We start from the raw sequence: 19,064 nt of genomic DNA on the forward strand, positions 1-19,064 counted from the left end.
CATGTATCGCAACTAACCTTGGTTCCCTGCCAGCTTTCCTTTCTTTTCTTTTCCTCCACCCGGCTCTCCGCATCTCCCCCGGTTTTCTTCCCCAAACTGATCACAACCTTGATCGACGTGCGAGACTCCCGCCATGGAGAACTCTTTTCTTTACACTCCAGCGGAAGCGCTGGACTACTTTGGCGTCTCGGAACAGACGGGTTTAACCAAGACCGCGGTCTTTCAGTCAAGGGAGCTGCACGGTCCTAATGGTGAGTATAACTGGCCGTCAACCGCCTTCGCGCCAATATATGCGACTGGAAACTGACACGTTCCTTCACAGCCCTGGCTGAAGAACCCCCAACTCCCATGTGGGAGCTGATTCTGGAACAATTCAAGGACCAGCTTGTCCTCATTCTCTTGGGGTCGGCGGCGGTGTCGTTCGTCTTGGCTCTTTTCGAAGAAGGCGACGATTGGACTGCCTTTGTGGACCCTGTTGTGGTACGTGCTCCAGTTTTGGATTGTGGCATTCTCGATAATGGACCTCGCTGACCTGTCTTTTGTTTCCATTATTTAGATTCTGACGATTCTGATCCTTAACGCCGTGGTGGGTGTGACTCAAGAAAGCAGCGCGGAGAAGGCAATTGCGGCTCTACAAGAATACTCCGCCAACGAGGCCAAGGTTGTGCGTGACGGAAAGACACAGCGCATTAAGGCTGAGGACTTGGTACCTGGCGATGTGATTCACATTGCCGTTGGCGATCGGGTCCCCGCCGACTGCCGCCTGCTCTCCATCCACAGCAACAGCTTCCGCGTCGACCAGGCTATTCTGACCGGTGAGAGTGAGAGTGTCAGCAAAGATACCAAGGTTGTCAAGGACCATCAGGCTGTCAAGCAGGACCAGGTCAACATGCTCTTTTCCGGTACTACTGTGGTCACTGGCCATGCCACTGCACTCGTCGTGTTGACTGGTGGATCGACCGCCATTGGTGACATCCATGACAGCATCACCTCCCAGATCTCCGAGCCTACCCCGCTGAAGCAGAAGTTGAATGACTTTGGTGATATGCTTGCGAAGGTCATCACTGTGATTTGCATTCTGGTTTGGGTTATCAACATCGAGCACTTCAACGATCCTGCGTTCGGCGGCAGCTGGACCAAGGGTGCCATCTACTACCTGAAGATTGCCGTCTCCCTCGGTGTTGCGGCTATCCCCGAGGGTCTCGCCGTTGTCATTACCACCTGCTTGGCTCTGGGAACCCGCAGGATGGCCCAGAAGAATGCCGTTGTTCGCTCTCTGCCCTCGGTAGAAACCCTTGGTAGCTGCAGTGTAATTTGCTCTGACAAGACCGGAACCCTTACCACCAACCAGATGAGTGTGGAGAAGATTGTCTACCTGACCAGCTCTGGCAACGCACTCGAGGAGATCGACGTCGAGGGTACTACCTTTGCCCCTGAGGGCAAGCTGTCCCGCAATGGGAAGCGTGTGGAGAACGTCGCTGCCTCTTCGTCGACTGTCGCTCAGCTGGCCGAGGTCACCGCTCTGTGCAATGCCGCCGCCCTCGCCCATGACGCCAAGACTGGTGTGTTCTCCAACATTGGTGAGCCTACCGAGGCTGCCCTGCGTGCGCTGGTCGAGAAGATTGGTACCCCCGATGCTGCCGTGAACCAGAAGCTCTTCAGTCTTCCTGCCTCGGAGCGACTCCACGCTGCTTCTGCCTACTACGAATCCCAGCTGCCCCTCCAGGCTACCTATGAGTTCTCGCGTGACCGCAAGAGCATGTCCGTTCTCGTTGGCAAGGGCAAGGAGCAGAAGCTGCTGGTCAAAGGTGCCCCCGAATCCATTCTGGAGCGCTGCTCTCATGTTCTGCAAGGTTCCGAGGGTTCGCGCGTGCCTCTCACCAAGAACCACGCCAAGCTGCTCTCCGAGGAGGTCGTCGAGTACGGCAACCGTGGTCTCCGTGTGATGGCTATCGCCAGTGTGAGCGATGTGTCTGGAAACACTCTGTTGAAGAAAGCCTCCACCACCGAGGATTACGCCAAGCTCGAGCAGAACATGACCCTCATTGGTCTGGTTGGTATGCTGGACCCCCCTCGCCCTGAGGTTGCTGAGTCCATCAAAAAATGCCGCGAGGCTGGTATCCGCGTCATTGTCATTACTGGTGATAACCGCAATACCGCCGAGTCCATCTGTCGCCAGATTGGTGTCTTCGGACGCAACGAGGATCTGACCGGCAAGAGCTTTACTGGTCGTGAGTTCGACAGCCTCAGCGAGGCCGAACAACTGAAAGCCGTCCAGACTGCATCCCTCTTCTCACGTACCGAGCCCAGCCACAAGTCTAAGCTGGTCGATCTCCTCCAGTCATTGAAGCACGTCGTCGCCATGACCGGTGACGGTGTCAACGATGCTCCTGCGCTGAAGAAGTCCGACATTGGTGTTGCCATGGGTACTGGGACTGACGTCGCTAAGCTGGCCGCCGACATGGTCCTCGCTGATGACAACTTTGCCACGATCACCGTCGCTGTCGAAGAAGGCCGCTCCATCTACAGCAACACCCAGCAGTTCATCCGGTACCTGATCTCGTCCAACATTGGCGAGGTCGTGTCAATTTTCCTGACCGCTGCCCTGGGCATGCCCGAGGCTCTGGTTCCCGTTCAGCTTCTGTGGGTCAACCTGGTTACCGACGGTCTTCCCGCCACTGCTCTCTCGTTCAACCCTCCCGACCACGATGTTATGAGACGCCCTCCCCGTCGCCGTGATGAGCCCCTTGTTGGTGGCTGGCTCTTGTTCCGCTACATGGTCATCGGCACCTACGTCGGTGTTGCCACTGTCTTCGGATATGTGTGGTGGTTCATGTATAACCCCGATGGCCCGCAGATCTCGTACTACCAACTGGTAAGTCTTTTGGTGCCATGGTATGACCGATCTTTTCTGTACTAACCATGAACCCTTCCAGTCGCACTTCCACCGCTGCTCTACTCAGTTCCCCGAGATTGGCTGCGAGATGTTCACCAACGACATGGCCAAGTCCGCATCGACCGTGTCGCTGTCCATCCTGGTTGTCATCGAGATGCTGAACGCCATGAACGCGCTGTCCTCCAGCGAATCGCTTTTGACTTTCTTCCTGCACCACAACCCCATGCTGATCTATGCCATCATCCTGTCGATGACCCTCCACTTTGCTATTCTCTACGTTCCCTTCCTGCAGAGCCTGTTCGCAATCCTGCCCCTGGACTGGAATGAGTGGCAGGCCGTGTTGGCGATTAGTGCACCTGTCATGTAAGTTCCATGCTTCTCGCCGTGAATTTGTGCCCCTGCTAACATACTCTTTCCAGTGTGATCGACGAGATTCTCAAGTTCTTTGAGCGCCGCCTGTACACCACTAAGGTGCTCGTGGCCCCCGCCGCCCAGAATGGCAGCGCCAGCAAGCCCAAGAAGGCGTAAGAGACAGATCCAGCATGATGAAATGTTCCGATAGTCTGGCATATATAGGACAGAGGGGGGTTTGGCCGCAGGAATCTTGAATAGAGAGATACGATAGACGTTGACCTGTGGTGTCAGATGTAGCCAGGTATTGGCTACACAAGCATCTGGATTTCACTGTTTTCTTATATATATATCATGACTTTCATAGATGAAGACTCGCAACGAACCGCTGATCATTGCAATCCGTGCTCCTCTTCCTCCAAACCGAAGCCAAACCTAGTTGCAGCCCCCTGCACCCCCTCCACCCCCTCCACTCCCTACACGACCTCAACATCAACAATTGGTCCAAAAAGTAGACGGGCCCACGTCAACTCAACCCAGCGGGAAGGAATCCCCCGACATTCACTCGCCAAGATCCAACCCGCCATTTAAATACCCGACTTAAATATCCGACAGCCAGGGTGTGAACTCAATCCGATATAGCCTGAAATCTCCCCAATCTTATGCACCACGGCCATCCCGTGTTTGCACTCCGCACGAAGCCTAAAACGGAGTTGCCCCGAGAGAAATGCGTGCTGATTCCTGGTGGGCGGCTGGGCATGGGGCTGGCACTGGAAGGGATCGACGTCGCGCACCCCGGATTGCGGGGATGCGGAGAGGGCATTGGGGTGACATTCTAGTGTGTAGTGTGACCTTGCGCGAGTGCATTGGTTCAAATACCGGTCTGCCTCGCGGGTCAAATCAATCCCTTCAATCCCTTGCGGAGCGGGTATTTCGAATTTGGTCTTTCATATATAGGTTCTTCTATACCGGCTCGGGAGCCGGTTTTCTTCTCCAATTTTTTTTGTCGATTTGCTCGCCCTCGTGGTTTCTGTGCTCGGGTTGCCGTTCCTATATACTTCCCTGTTGCTGAGACTGAGTTTAGGGGTACCACTCGCCATGGACCTCAAAAGAGTCCTGAAGAACCGTTCTGGCCTGCGGGTCGATAACCGCCAGACCACGTCCGCCGCGACACTCACCCTGCGTCAGAGTCTGTGGCCGCTCAGTCTGGTGACGATCCTGTTCTTTCTATGGGTATGCGCCTGTCCTGGTCTTTGTAAGGGTGGTCTCCTTGGCTGTGCCGTGCTCAATCGCCGTTTCTAGGGCTTCGCATACGGCCTCTTGGACACGCTGAACAAGCATTTCCAAAACACGCTGCACATTGATCGCGGCCGTTCAGCTGGTCTGCAAGCTGCATACTTCGGGTACGCACCCCCCCCCCCCCCCCCCCCCCCTCCCTCCTAAACTATGCATGCCCCCCCTCCGCCCCCCAGGTTGTCGCGGCGGGCAATGCGGGTCACGCAAGGACGTAGGTGCGGTACTGATACTGACTGGCGCAGCGCATATCCGCTCGCCTCGCTCGGCTATGCGAACTGGATCCTGCGCCATTACGGGTACAAGACGGTGTTTATCTTCGGACTGACGCTGTATGGCATTGGCGCGTTGTGCATGTGGCCGGCCGGCTTGCACCAGTCTTTCGGTGGCTTCTGCGGTGCAACGTTTGTGATTGGATCTGGACTGGGCTCGCTGGAGACGGCGGCGAATCCCTATTTGACTGGTATGTGCGACGTTTCTATTTTCTCATCTCCCGGGCGGAGACGGGACGAGTACGACTGCATGAGGGACGGGAGTAGAAACTGATGCGATCCGTTCCAGTCTGCGGTCCACCGCGCTACTCCGAGATCCGGATCAACTTCGCGCAGTCGTTCAACGCCATCGGCACCGTGGTAGGGCCTGTGCTGGGCTCGTATGCGTTTTTCACCACGACCAATGACAATGTCGAGGCGCTGCAGCGCGTGCAGTGGGTGTACCTAGCCATTGGCATCTTTGTCTTCTGCCTCGCGGCGGTGTTCTTCGTCTCGAACATCCCCGAGGTGACGGATGAGGATATGGCGTTCCAGGTAGCCACCACACACGTGGATGAGCAAGATAAGCCGTTCTGGAAGCAGTGGAAGTTGTTCCATGCGACGTTGGCGCAGTTCACGTATACCGGCGCACAAGGTATGTCGAGTCTTGTTTGGTTCTGGGAGCTTTTCCTTGAGCGGACCGTGACTGACCAAGCTAGTCGCCATTGCCGGCTACTTTATCAACTACGCAGTCGATACCTGGCCCGGCACCGATAGCGCCAAGGGAGCCAAGCTGCTTGCGGGGGCGCAGGGTGCTTTCGCCGTGGGCCGTTTCCTGGGTTCGGGAATCATGAAGTATACCAAGGCTCGCTATGTGTTCGGTATCTATCTGTCCTGCTGTTTGGCATTCCTGGCTGCATCTGTGACCCAGAGGAATCAGACTGGAATTGGTGTGTACCCTCTCTCCAAACAAGGACTCGTTCGTGGCATGTCTAATCTTTGATCCAGCGATGCTCTTCTTGACCCTCTTCTTTGAATCAGTCTGCTTCCCCACGATTGTTGCACTAGGAATCCGTGGCCTTGGTCGGCACTATAAGCGCGGCTCTGGCTTCATTGTCGGGGGCGTGTGCGGCGGAGCAATCGTGCCGCCGATCCTGGGCCACGTCGCTGATATGAGGAATGACACGGGCTTTGCATTTATTGTGCCGACAATGGTACGTTGGGCTCTTTGATTCAACCCTGTCGAGGGGGCTCAGTTTAGCTGATCATCATAGTTCATGGTCGTTGCGTGGACATACGCCGTCGCGGTCAACTTCGTTCCTTCGTACAAGACGACAGTAGACAAGGTGGGAGAGAGTACAGTTGGACTGCAGAATCAGGATACCAAAGATGAAGAGGCGGCCATTGATACGACCAGGGAGATGGGTGAGAAGGGCGGGCCCGTTCACGTTGCACGGCAGTAGTAACGGTCTACGGTGATACAGCTAGCAGTGCATGTCTGTTCCAGTTGGAATTCCAAGAATGATAGTGACGAATTTATGTGACGGTTGAATATGATACCACTATGCCGCAAAGGAGTAATGCGATTGATGAAATCATTCATGCATGGGAACGAAGCGCTTTTGTATAGTATGGTTGATCGCGCTAAAATAGAGCAGCCTGTCATTGTGCAGACCGTAATGCCAATAGCAAAGGAAAAGAGGACGTCTATATGGGGGTGCAATGTAGATAATGCGAGCCTTGAAAAGGGAGAGGTATCTGTGGTCCAGAAGAACCCGGGACGGGTGGAAAGAAGGAGGGGGGGCGGTGGAATCATAGGAAATCTCGACAGAGAGCAAGGCGCTTCGTGAAGCAGGACAATATAACCAATTGAGGCAAAGAAAACCAAAGCGAGAGTGGAGGCACAGAATTTCAACAAAAACCCGGGTGGCAGACGTTGTACTGGTTGGTAGGTGCCAGGAGACGCCAATAGATATTGGTATTGGAAATGCGGGCAAATGAGAAACACAAACACAGGACGTGTATGGAATCGTATGGAATCGCAAGAAACACGAGGGGGTATAAGGAAATCACAAACGGGATCAGGAATGGGAATAGGAACAGGAACAGCTCTATCGTCTAACCGGTTGTGCAACGCAAATGAGAATCGTGGGAGTGGACCATGGAAACGTCCGCATCCAAATGCCTTAAAGCATCGGCAAGCATTATCCAGAGGAAATAACTGGCTTAGGAGTCAGCTCGCCAGCAGTCTCGGCAGAATTGGCGTCGGCAACGTCACGGTCTTGTGCTGCCGACTCCCCGGCGACTGCTGCGAGGGCTTCCGCTGCGAGGGCTTCCGCTGGTTCGGGCGGCGGCGAATGCAGCGAGGATGACCGCGGAGGTCGGAGTGGACTGGATTCCAGCTCCGGGGCCGGTTCGAGTGCCGGCTTGTGGGCTGACACAGGAGATCGAGCCTCCGCGGCCTGCGTGACGGACTCTTGAGGAGTAACATCGCCATCAGCGTCAGCTGTGCCAGAGTCTTCCCCTGGTCCGTCAAATTCATCGACTTCTTCTATCTCATCTTCGAAGCCCTCGGCATCTTCCTCCTCTTCGATAATCTGGCTTTTGCGGGCCACAGGGCGCCCAGAGACGGGAACAGCGTCGTCGTTACCTGCAGCCTGACCGGGGAGAGGTGAATGGACCATCCCGCTCGAGCCCATCAGGTTCGATGTATGAATCATGGGGCCCTTAAAGGCAGATCGTTTCCGTCGGGCAAAGACCAGGCTAGAAGAGGGCGAATAAAGAATTGGACCGGGGGCGGCTTCATTAAAGGCTGACTGAATCTGCCCCGTAGTGTCACTCAGCTCCCTCTGAGGCCCACTGGGACCACGTACCAACCGAATATTGCTCGGGAAGCGGGCGGACGAGCCAGGCGTAGTAGGAAGCACTTTGATGGATGAATGAGGTGACTTGGAAACCCGGGCTGTTGGTGTGGCGATGGTGTCCATGCTATTAGACGAAATTGACGACGCTTTGGAATGCGCACGCGTGTGGTGAATGCTGCGTATGGATGAGACAGAAGACGATGTGGATTTGCGACCACGCAACCCAGCTGACGATCGCCGATATGAGCCACGGGGGGTGATGGGGGATGGCGAGAGGGAGTTGCGATGACTAGAATGACTAGTATTCAATGCTCGCGGCTGGCGAGGATAGGAGTGCCTGTTCTGACGATAAGAGGCACTGCTCGGGGCCAGACTGCTAGCATTGGAAATGCGCTTGATTTGAGTAGGCGTCACAACCTCTGCTGGGGCATCGCCGGCAGTAGGTAAGGACGCAGCTTTCTTTCCAGAATCTTGACTTTTTGCAGGGCTGAACTTTTCTGATAGGAACTTGCGCGACCCGGTGGACTTGGAATTGGGAGATTTGGCCCGCTTGGCTGATTCCACGAACCAATGTTTGAGGGATGCAAGCTGGCTCAGGATAGGGTGATGTCGTCGATTGGTACGGCGACGGAAGATCCCATGATGCTGCGTTAGCTCGGGTTGCGACGCGCTGACATGCAGCATACTGGGACGCGATCTTCTTTTATCCTTCGGAGGCGGAACTGGACGGCGCCGGACCGAAGTGGAGGCTGATGTGATGGAGCGCCTGTCCGCAAGAGAGTCTTTGTCGACAGGTGCTGGGAGGTTGCTTATGTCGGGAGAGAAGACGGATAGTGGCTCGGGAAGCGCAGGCAGCTCTGGCACCGCCAGCTGGGATGGAAGGCTTCGCCTATCACGCCGCCCGCGGTCCTTCAGCTGGCCACCCACGCTCGCCTGGCCTTCTTCGTCCACTTCCACCAAAGCCGAGGACAGCTTCTCTAAACGGCTGCTAGCGGCGCTCAGTCGACGGAGATTCTTTGCCTCTACTTCTCGTTCCCTGCGCTTGCGCTCTCGTTTTTGTTCTTTGCGCTGCTCCTTTTCAATCAACAGGGCCCACCATCCGGCCAACGGGTCGCATCTTTGAGCCAAAACATTCTCAATGACCTCATCGATATTGACCCCGGCACTCTTCATCCGTTGCAAAGTGGTCTTCTCCAGCGGTGTCGTGAACGGGGAGGGCCGAGGAATCTTGAGGATAGCTAATTGTTCAGGGGCATGCTCCGCAAGGAACGGATGCGCAAGAATTTCATCAAGGCTTGGTCGAATCAATGGCCGCTTGGAGAGAAGGAGGTTGATCAGCGCCTTGGCGTCGTCGGGAAACTTGTCGTTGTAGGTCGGCGCCTCGGAGAGAATCCGGTTCTTGGTAATTTGGTCATCGTCATCGTCATAAGGCAATTCGCCCGCCAGAAGGGCGTAGAGAATAATTCCCAAGCTCCATACATCGACCTTCTCGCCAGCATATTTCTCTCCCTTCAACATCTCCGGGGCGCTGTAGCAGATGGTGCCGCAGAAGGTCTGCAGGTAGCTCGCCTTCCCTTCGTATTCGCGCGTAAACCCGAAATCGCAGAGCTTAACATTTTCGTGCTTGTCCAGCAGTATATTCTCCAGCTTGAGATCCCGATGCACACACGACTTGCTGTGAACATAGGCCACCGCACCGACCAGCTGGGTGAAAATCCGTTTTACTTTATCGACAGGAAGGGGACCATGGCGGAGGAGATAGTTGTAGAGCTCGTCACCTATAGACAACCCAGTCAGTTCACACTTGTCCTTCCAGCCTTGCCCAAACTGCGCCTTCCAATCGATCATACCAGGACAATATTCCAGCACCAGCCAAACCAGGCTCTCCGTTACCACGACTTCGTAAAGACGCGCGATGTGAGGGTGGAGGAATTGGCGATGGTGATGGATTTCGCGCGCCAGGTTGGTGTCCTCCTTGCTGGAGGATTTGAGCACCACCTATACCATTCGTTAGCAGGGCCTTCTTCTTTTTTCCCCCCACGGTCCGTTCCACGGCGCAATTCGTACCTTGGAGCCATTGGTGAGCTTGTGCGACGCAAGGTAGACTTTTCCGAAGGAGCCTTTCCCAATCAACCTCCCTACGCTATAATTTCCGACGCTCCGGAGATCCTTGGACGAAAACTCTCTAGAGAGGGGTGCGCATCAGTCACTGTATCGCGAACCGAGGGAAGAACGAAGCTTACTCGAGGAGTTCATTGTAGGAGTTGGCAAGCTGTAACGACACGCGACCAGAATGGCCGGTTTCCCAGTTAGCCACATGTCGGCGCTGCGCAACCACCCAGGAGGTCATGGTCACGGTCCGCTAATCCCCCTCAACGCACCTTTTCCTTTTGTTGCTGGCTTTGCACCACTGCTCTCGTCCTGGGCGGCATGTGTTATGATCGATCTCCGGGATTGCCGTCGGCGACGGAGATCTCTGCGCGTGTCGAGTCGGAGGGCGTGGAGAAGTGGGCTGCTCGGTCTTGGTCTTGCCATTCAAACAGACATGGGAAGGGCGACGGAGGAAACGGGTTCCGGCGGGAATGTCGGGTAAGTGCAGGGCAGGGGTGCCGTCGGAAGAGGAAGGGAGGGTCGGTGGAGGGGGAGGAAGGAGAGAGTGGTCGTGGTCGTGGTCAAGTCATGGAAGGGTCGCAGAATGTGGTGGTGCATACAAACTTTCCAGGTTGAGTTCAGACGTCAACGGAAACGTGGTGAGTGGAGTTCGGCTGTGGACTCGAGCGGCTCTCCTGGCCCGTTGCTAACGCATTATATCATACACGGCACAAGCCCCTGAGTGGAGATTGACTCGGTTTGACCCCCAATAATTATTTGATATTGGTTGGTGGTGTGGCGTATGGGAGATCTTTCCTCTTTCCTACTCCGTAACTTTTTTATTTAGGAACGGGCTGATGGCTGGAGAGGGGGGCGAAACCGACCACTAACTATGAGACTAAGAGACCAAGTCCAGGAAATGAGAATGACTGCTGCATGGACACCAGGCAGAACAATCTCTGCGTTCTACGCCACTGCGCCATTCCCTGAATTCCACGTACCACACACACCACAATCCCTTTCTCCCGCGACTCAGGGAGTTCCCAGGAATTGCGCCCAATCTATAGGCGCGCGTTCATTGGTTGCACGCGCGTTGATGACATGGACCAATAAGGAACAATGCGCCTGCAGCGAAATCCAGCAATCATCTTAGTACCAGTACTTGGCACCATGGACATGAGTGGCAAAGGAAGGACCGTAGTGACCGTGCACGGTGATGGATACTTCCAATGAACGACCAGTTGTCTATATTTACCAGCTACGGTGGCGGTGATGTCTCTGATACCTATAGTTCATCTTGGGTCTTCCCTTCTACAAGGATATCTATATGCGACCACTAAGGAAACTAGACAAGCCGACCGATGGGCTGCTTGTATCTAATCCCCCCTTAGATCCATATTAATTTTCCTCGAGTAGTTATCCCGACGGAAGCCTAGCGACCCTGTCCAACCTTTCTGGGGTTTCCAGGCCTTCGTCTCTGTCTCTCACAAGCTTGACTTGGTAGAAGACCAGGTTGCTCTAGATGGAGCATCGTGTGATCGCATCCGGGTAGAGTGCCAAGCACCCATAAGACCAAGAGTCGGAGACTGGCATTCCTGGAAGCGGGAGAGAATGACGAATATGAATTATGGCCGCCCGCGTGTTATACGGCCTGTCTAGTCCACGATGAAGTTGCGGTATCCAGGCTAGCCAATCTACCATGCATTGAGGACCGGAAGCACGAGGATTGTTTCTACACATCGAGGTGCTGAAGTTATAGATGTTTTTTGACAGCGTCCGCCGTTAATTACTCTTCTGTATAAAAACTATCGAAGTGTGGTGGATCGTACAATTCGAAAGCTCCCGTTGCTCAATCGCGAGCTCACATCATCCTCGTGCGGGGGAGCTGTGGAGGAGTTATATGGAAACCAACGCTTTGGTCTTTTCCGGTAAGAGCAATGGTATCAAGTTAGAAGTGACTATTATCAAAGTATACACCATGGAACTACAGACTTAGGGGCAGGGTATATCGTATGACGTAATAACCGGTCGCTGCTAATTTGGCACACGACGGGGCGATTCATGCGGTCTCTATGACCACCACGGCAGCGAATGCAAGTGCTGAACAGTCCGTTTAGTGGCAACCAACGCAGGATCGACTTCAGCAAGTCCCGCCTCACCCTGGAAAGCCAGCGAGACCAGGCCGAAATATGAGTGCAGGAGATCTGGAGGATCGGGTCAGCCGTGAATTTGCCGCTGGAACAACCATTTTGCCTTACCAGGAGGATCCCCAACGCCTTTTCCAAAGCCACCGACCAAGTGCTGCGTCTTTTCCAGGAGATATTTCCGGTTGCGCGCGTCATCAATCACGGAATACCGGTCCAGCATCTACAGGCTTTGGTGAATGGAAGGTATTTTTGACATGGGTTAGAAGTCATACCAGAAGTGCGGCGCCGTTCCAGAACGAATAGCAGGTGTCCGCCAGCTTGTTGCACCGCCCGTTGAACCCAGCGCATGAGATGGTATCGCCTGCGATGGGAGTCATACCCGACAGTCCACGGATCAGATCATCTACCGACTCGGTCCCTGTCTCTGCCTCGGTCGCTGGCGATACCTCCTGGTTATCGCCCTCTGTCTCGTCCTCTTCGCCTTCCTCTTCTCCTTCCTCTTCGCCGAGTAATTTGTCTGTCTGGCGCGATGCCAACCAGCCCACTAAGGCCTCGAACTTCGCCGACCCCGGAGACACCAGCTGCGCAGGCTCGATGTTATCTGTGCCCTGACGCAGAAAGAGTAGAGATCCAACTGCACAGTATGTGTGGCCACCTGAATCGCTTGGTCAGAAGGTTGGCTCGCAAGGGGGGTGCATTGAAGACGAACTATGCGATTCGCGAAAGGGTGACTCGGCTATTCCGCCGTCGTAGCTCTGCCCGAAGAGAAAGCGATCAGTCAAGATCCGCGGTCTAGAAGCAAGTCCGTGAGATTTACCTGGCAAGCTTCGATGAATGAGATCAACTTAGACACGTCAATGTCTGGCACATCTTCCACGCTTTTACCAGTCCTGCCTCGCAGAAGGTAGCGTGTCCCTGAGGCGCAGCAGCAGTATCGTAGATCACGATCTCCTTCAACGGTCCCATTGGGGCCTAGAACTTCACCAAAGCTCCCGTCCTCGCGCTGTAACTTGGGGAGCCACTCCAGGCATTCCCTCCGCTTTACGCGCGACAAGTCATCGCCCAGAATGAGCAAGTTGACCAGGGCAAAGAACGTCGCCGGCACATTGGCCGGGTCCCATGCCTCATTATCGGCAGTCCGCCTCTCATCGCCAAAGTTTGTGCCTGAAAACCCGCGGAATCCGCCCGTGGGCACTTGACAATGGTAGAGCCAATCGATGTATCCTTGCCGCTCCTCCGGGGTAGTTTTGCTTTGTAGGACACCGAGGACGTCTAGGCCACCGAGGGTCAGATAGGCGAGGAGCATGCGATTGGAGTCATTGGAGATATAGGCCGAGGGAAGGAAGGTCTTTAGGCATCGGAGGTAGTATTTGACATGGCGCTCGGTGTTGAAGATGGGCTCCACCATGGCGTCCGAGGAGGGCAGACAATCGGTGCGCCGATATCAGCTGAGAGTAATTCTGATTCACGCGAACAGTGCATGCGATAAGTCCCAAAGGGAGCTTGTATTGTCGCGACAAACCTTGCAATTTGTCGTGGTGGGGGCGGGGGGTTGTTTCTCGACCGGAGCAGCAGCTTGCCTTCCCCACATGCCTTTAAACGCCGAACACGCGGACCAGCGCTTTCCACCTCCCCAGGCCACGCTTTTTCCACCCCCAACTCCAGGACCACCATCAACCGCCACAATGGGGCTGCTTTCCTCCAAAACTCTCATCCAGGCACATGCCGTGCTCCTGGTCGTCATTGCCGGGTATCTGATCAAGAACCCGGAGTTTATCACCGACTCCGACCTTGTGTTCATGATGGGCGAGGCCTTGAAAATTGTACGGGCATAGCTGCTGACCTACCTGTTTCAATTGATTGCCGCGAGAACTAATCTCTTCATAGGACTTCCCCGCCGTCACTAGCCCCACACAGTCGCCCTTCGTCTTCTGTTCCGTCCTACTCTTCACCGGAGCCGTGACCGACTTGATCCTCCTGACCAGTCTTCCCTACCACGACGCGTTGGACGAGGCCCTGCCCTATATTCGACCCCTGCGCAATGGAAATCTGCCGGCGGAGGACCTCCAAGTGCTTGCGAAGTTGCCGGAGTATATCACAAAGTCTCTGACGATGTACTGGAATGTGTGGGTCGGAATTTCCGCGCTTCGGTTTGGCGTGTACGGTGGCATCTCGTTCTTCATCTACCAGGCCCGTGGCAGCTATCTGGCGTCTTCTTATAATACGGCGGCAGCGGTGTCGGGCTTGGATCGCCTGAAGGATCGCGTAGTCTTTACATTCGCGTTCATGGAGATGATGGTATGGTTCTGGGTAAGTGGCACCTCTCTCGGACAAATACCGGCAAACCATCGAATCGCGACTGATATGTTGACTAATTTGTGACTGCAGGTATTCGTGACTTGTCGTGAGGAGCGACAGCAGAAATTGACCAAGCTACTGGAGGATGCCCGTGAGGAGGCTCGCCACAGCTAAAGTGCCTTCTACGACAGCTTCTGCGTAGACCCGCATCATTTCAAGTGTACTATTAGAGTGACTCAAGGTGTTCCATTGGCCTAAAATTTCCTGATTATTACATAGACTAGCCCATTGAGTCATTTCGTCGAGAGAGCATCCAGGACATATCCCATTTCGTTCCTTCACTTGTCAAACCATCAGACCCAGGGTCCGTGCACTCCTAGACGAAGAAGGCAAAGGCGGCAGCAGCCCCGGCAGCAGCCATGAGGGAGGAGTCCTTGTTCTGACCAAGAATCGCAGCGCCGGTGGTAGCAGCGGCCTTGGTAGCGGCCGAGGAGGACGACGCGGCCTGGGTTGAAGCGCCGGTGGAGCCTGAGCTAGTGGTCGAAGCCTCAGTCATGGTGGAGGTAACAGAGCCGACAAGAGTGGTGTCAGTCGCAGTGGAGCTCATGGTTGCAGTCATAGTCTCGGTCATGCTCTCGGAGGTCCCGCTGGAGGACGCAGTCGACGGGCAGGAGATGGTGCTGGGCAAATTGGTCACGCCGCCGCTAGCGCAGATCCCCTTGGCCACCTTGAGAGTAGCTGCAGGAACAAAGAAGACAACGGTCAACAAAAACCCCGGATTGCTTGGAGTGGGGGCACATACTCTCTTGGTCTGCCTGGGAGCACTTGTCAGCTACACAGCAGGCGATGTCGCTCAGGAATGACTGGTCAGCGCAGATGCACTGGATATCGAGGCCACAGTTGGCCGGAATCGAGCTGGTCGCGCAGGATTGCTATGTAATCCAGGTTATTAGTTCATGACAGTTGCTTAGGATTGTGTCGGGGAGTAGACAAAAAGAACATACCGCGCAGGTGGGCAGGTCACCCAAACCCTGTGCGGCGACAGTCGCCAGCAGAGTGGCAGTGGCCAGAGTGAACTGAGTGAGCTTCATGCTGTCTTTGTTGACAATTCTGGATTGGATGGAATTGTTAGAAGGTCAAGCCTGGGTGGTGAAGCTTGCAGGAGGGAGGAGTGTGCAAAGGGAAAAGAGTCACTTGCTCTGTTCGCCCTTTTGAGGAGCTTTGCAGCCGGCAGCTGAAGGATTGGGGGTTTGCCCAGGGGGCTTACAGATCCAATCGACGATTCGACTGTATATTCCACGCTGCTGGCAACTATTGGGCGCTGTGCCAGGCTCGAGCCTTCAGGAGATAGCCTTTTTGGCCGCTTGTATTTCGTATTACACTAAGGAGCGTGGCTGTAGGGGTTAGGTTGCCGTGGCGCTAAGTACTCTGGTCACCCAAAAGAACCAAGCGTGAGCCCAGCCAAAAAGCATTGCATGCAATACATTTTATGCCTCGAAATCGACGTTGTTTCACTATTTTGGCCTTCAATGATTGAACCTTCTTACCAAAAATATGAACCATCATCACCTGCTGCCTTATCAAATAAACTCGTCTCTTCATCCATGACCAGCAATCATGGGGGAATTGGCTCCCGTGAATAGAAGCAGCCCGGTGGAGAGAATATGAGCCTGAGATGACAAACCCTGAGGATGAAGATTGAAATGGAGACAGGGCGATTGGGATTCTAGTTTGGTTCCGAGGAGCTGATATCCTCTATCGTACTTGAGGGCAGTAAGATGCAGGTGTCGCCGGTATAGAAGCCCAGGGCTAAGCCTGAGTAAAGAGGAGCATGTTTTGATGTTTTGGCTTCCTGGGGCCGTGGCATTGGCACAATCTGCCGGGTATGACCACTCTGGACGGCGTGCATACAGTCCCAATACCGCCAGGACAGCACGCTCGGACCCCGCCAACTCCACAGTGTAGCCGGGCCCTTCCCCAGCTTGGCAGTTTGGGTTTCTGCTCGAGCAAGCCAGGGTTCACGCGTTTCTCTCGTGCCCTGCAAGGCACCAGTGTTTTGCCACGGTCCTGCTGCGCGGCATTTGGCAAGCATGGAAACCGGAATTGGTCTATTGTGCCCATCGGGGGAGCCCTCAGGACCAACCAGCCACGAAAGTGATTCCTCGGCCAAAGTTTCCCATTGACGATCGACGCTGCCAGCCGAGGGTTGGGGCGCTTGCCTAGCGGCAAACCTTTTCGTATCGCGAAAGCCATAATTTCAGCTGTTTTCCACTGGTGTATCAGGGGGAGCCGTGGATCATCCAAGGTCCTGCGGTATACTTGCTTTACTCATTCACCCTAAGATCAGCGTATAGATTCCCCCGGACAGAAAATACCTGGTACTCTGCAGCAGGCAGATCTGCTTGTCCCACCAATCCGCCCGCCACACTTTGACTCTCCCAATCGCGCTGAGGCCTGGCAACTGAAAGAGAGGGGGTGGCACCGCTTGGTCCCGTAGATTCGCACCGCAGCCGGCCCCGTCCCGTTGGATTTGGCTCTGGTCTGGTCTGCGCAACTCAGTTGATCTTCCTGAAACATTTTCGACCACATCGCACGAAAGACCCCTATTTATCGCGTTCTCAATCACGATCACCTTTACAAGGTGTGGTGTGATGAGCGATCCTGCTGTGCGCGGTGTTGCTTTTGCGGTGTTTGTCACCTGAGTCGAGCCATGCCCGGCGAGGTTTAACTCCTGAGCTCCGCCCCTTCCTGCTTTCTCTCTTCTTTTTTAAGCTGCTCTCAACTTCCTCGATTCAAACACCCGACAGCATTGAGCGCGTCGCCTGGCTGCCGCGACCATGGGTCTGGGTGTTTTAGATACCAGGACAGAGCATGTTCCAGGTGAGACGGTACATAACCGTTGTCGCGCAAAACCATTGAGCTAATAGCCGTGCTACCCTCCAGGTACCGCGAATATCTACGAGCGGGATGACAGGAACGACCACACGGACACCGTGGGTGTGAAACATGACTGGACTACCAAAGAGCCGACGATCTTGGTTCCCCAGCCGAGTGACGACCCCAACGATCCGTTGGTAGGTTGGGCCGCCATCCATACCATGTGGTCTAAAACTGATGATAGCGTACGGTATTAGAACTGGCCGTTATGGAGGCGCGACCTTATTCTTGCCATTCTCTCGTTCGTGACCGTGCTCTGCACCACGCTTACCTCCATCCTGGCCGCGAATACGGTCAAAATTGCCGAGGTCGTCCAAATTACTTTTGTTGAGGCCGCTTTGCTCACCGGCTACCATCTTTGTGGCGTGGGCGTGGCTGGGATTCTCATTGTGCCCACGGCCCGAATTTGGGGCAAGCGCCATCTATTCTTGCTCGGACATGTTTTGATGATTGTGAGCTGCGCCTGGGCCGGTGGGAGTGGCACGAATCACAAAAGTCTGCTGTGGGCTCGGATCTTCCAAGGAGTAGCTCTGGCCCCCTTTGAGGGGCTGGTCAACGCCTGTGTCGGGGATCTTTACTTCGTCCATGTGGGTCTACTGGCGTGTCCATCTGATGATCCCAGGCTGACTAGGAGCAATTGTAGGAGCGAGGCAAACGGATGGCAGTATCCAACGTAGCCCTCTTTGGGGCAGCATTCTTGACGCCAGTCATTGTGGGAAAAATGACGGTGACCATGGGATGGGAGTGGTCGTTCTACTTCGTCGCCATTTTTCTGGCCGCTTCGTTGCCTTTGATGATCTTCTTTGTGCCGGAGACTGCATATCGGCGAGCCGACTATCTCAACACCGATTTCAAGCATAAATCTGCACACAGCGAGTCCACCGACTCCCACCAACCGCTCAGTGATCCTGTCACCGAGGAGTCCAAGGCCTTTGTTCCCGGAACCGGGAACTTCAATGGAACTTCGCGAACGGAGGTGTCGGCGACCCCAATTCCCGAGAAGGATTCATTCATTCGATCTCTTCGACTCTTCACTGGACGCAAGACCGACGAGAAATTCTGGAAGTTGCTACTACGTCCATTTCCTCTGTTTCTGCATCCCGGTATCCTCTGGGTAGGCACTGTTTTCGGTCCATTGAACCCGACAAATTGTGATGCTGACCATCAATTCCAGGCTTGCTTGATTCAAGGTGTAGTCATCGGCTGGACCGTCTTCATCGGTGTCATCCTGGCACTTGTTTTCGAGGGCCCGCCTCTTTGGTTCCACGAAGACCAGACAGGCTACCTATACACCGGAGCCTTCATTGGGTCCATGATCGGTCTCGTTCTTTCCGGGGTCCTGACCGATTTCATGACCAAGATGATGGTTAAACTCAACCACGGCAAATATGAGCCCGAGTTCCGCATTCTGCTAGTCATCTTCCAGTTGGTCTTTGCCTGCATGGGTCTCTATGGTTTTGGATGGACGGCCGGGAATATAACGAAGTATCACTGGCTGCTTCCAGATGTCTTCTTTGCCTTTCTTATCATCGGCATGGTCATGGGCGCCGTGGCAGCGTCGCTTTACATTGTCGACGCACATCGTATGTGGAGCACTAGGATTCCCGGAACGAAGTGACACTGCTAATTTCGACAGGTGAAATCGCTATCGAGGCTTTTACATGTCTGCTAATTTTCAAGAACATGTTCAGCTTTGTGCTTACTTTCTTCGCCTACGGATGGATGGCATATGGTGGCGTGAAGCACACCATGACCGTTATCGGGAGCATCCAAGTGGGCATCTGCTGCTTGAGTATTCCCATGTGTAAGTCTTAAAGACAGACTGACGACTTTGACTGTCACTAAACCTTTGCGTGGCAGATATTTTCGGCAAGTGGAATCGGTCCTTCTTTGCGCGCCACGATATCCTCGAAATGCTACACCTCCGGTGATTTCG

At 54.5% G+C, this 19,064-nt stretch overlaps 7 protein-coding genes across 7 annotated transcripts; 4 read left to right on the top strand and 3 right to left on the bottom strand.

Annotated features, from left to right (window-relative positions):
• Positions 1-133: 133 nt before the first annotated feature.
• On the top strand, positions 134-3,424 carry N7482_008614 (calcium-transporting ATPase; the record flags this gene model as incomplete). Its single annotated transcript, XM_056690738.1, has 5 exons — positions 134-251; positions 323-480; positions 557-2,875; positions 2,937-3,259; positions 3,316-3,424. The coding sequence occupies 5 exons, from the start codon at positions 134-136 to the stop codon at positions 3,422-3,424; spliced, it is 3,027 nt and encodes a 1,008-aa protein (XP_056540503.1).
• Positions 3,425-4,345: 921 nt separating this feature from the next.
• N7482_008615 (putative l-fucose permease) lies at positions 4,346-6,254 on the top strand (the record flags this gene model as incomplete). The annotated part of the gene is made up of 7 exons (XM_056690739.1): positions 4,346-4,480; positions 4,550-4,650; positions 4,786-5,003; positions 5,102-5,446; positions 5,511-5,741; positions 5,800-6,005; positions 6,066-6,254. The coding sequence occupies 7 exons, from the start codon at positions 4,346-4,348 to the stop codon at positions 6,252-6,254; spliced, it is 1,425 nt and encodes a 474-aa protein (XP_056540504.1).
• Positions 6,255-6,995: 741 nt separating this feature from the next.
• On the bottom strand, positions 6,996-10,087 carry N7482_008616 (non-specific serine/threonine protein kinase; the record flags this gene model as incomplete). Its single annotated transcript, XM_056690740.1, has 4 exons — positions 6,996-9,653; positions 9,723-9,840; positions 9,899-9,981; positions 10,037-10,087. 4 exons carry the CDS (start codon positions 10,085-10,087, stop codon positions 6,996-6,998), a joined length of 2,910 nt encoding a protein of 969 aa, XP_056540505.1.
• Positions 10,088-11,816: 1,729 nt separating this feature from the next.
• cdc43 (protein geranylgeranyltransferase type I subunit CDC43) lies at positions 11,817-13,301 on the bottom strand (the record flags this gene model as incomplete). The annotated part of the gene is made up of 5 exons (XM_056690741.1): positions 11,817-11,950; positions 12,005-12,113; positions 12,166-12,548; positions 12,603-12,648; positions 12,711-13,301. 5 exons carry the CDS (start codon positions 13,299-13,301, stop codon positions 11,817-11,819), a joined length of 1,263 nt encoding a protein of 420 aa, XP_056540506.1.
• Positions 13,302-13,578: 277 nt separating this feature from the next.
• Positions 13,579-14,365, top strand: N7482_008618 (uncharacterized protein; the record flags this gene model as incomplete). The annotated part of the gene is made up of 3 exons (XM_056690742.1): positions 13,579-13,716; positions 13,781-14,203; positions 14,282-14,365. 3 exons carry the CDS (start codon positions 13,579-13,581, stop codon positions 14,363-14,365), a joined length of 645 nt encoding a protein of 214 aa, XP_056540507.1.
• A 202-nt stretch (positions 14,366-14,567) lies between these two features.
• Positions 14,568-15,282, bottom strand: N7482_008619 (CFEM domain-containing protein; the record flags this gene model as incomplete). Its single annotated transcript, XM_056690743.1, has 3 exons — positions 14,568-14,929; positions 14,994-15,123; positions 15,196-15,282. 3 exons carry the CDS (start codon positions 15,280-15,282, stop codon positions 14,568-14,570), a joined length of 579 nt encoding a protein of 192 aa, XP_056540508.1.
• A 1,746-nt stretch (positions 15,283-17,028) lies between these two features.
• On the top strand, positions 17,029-19,059 carry N7482_008620 (putative MFS transporter; the record flags this gene model as incomplete). Its single annotated transcript, XM_056690744.1, has 6 exons — positions 17,029-17,071; positions 17,135-17,265; positions 17,326-17,715; positions 17,772-18,711; positions 18,765-18,932; positions 18,989-19,059. The coding sequence occupies 6 exons, from the start codon at positions 17,029-17,031 to the stop codon at positions 19,057-19,059; spliced, it is 1,743 nt and encodes a 580-aa protein (XP_056540509.1).
• Between the last annotated feature and the right edge of the window lie 5 nt (positions 19,060-19,064).

This window comes from Penicillium canariense (genome assembly GCF_028826845.1).
Source record: "Penicillium canariense strain IBT 26290 chromosome Unknown utg000006l_segment0_segment0, whole genome shotgun sequence".
Taxonomy (NCBI): domain Eukaryota; kingdom Fungi; phylum Ascomycota; class Eurotiomycetes; order Eurotiales; family Aspergillaceae; genus Penicillium; species Penicillium canariense.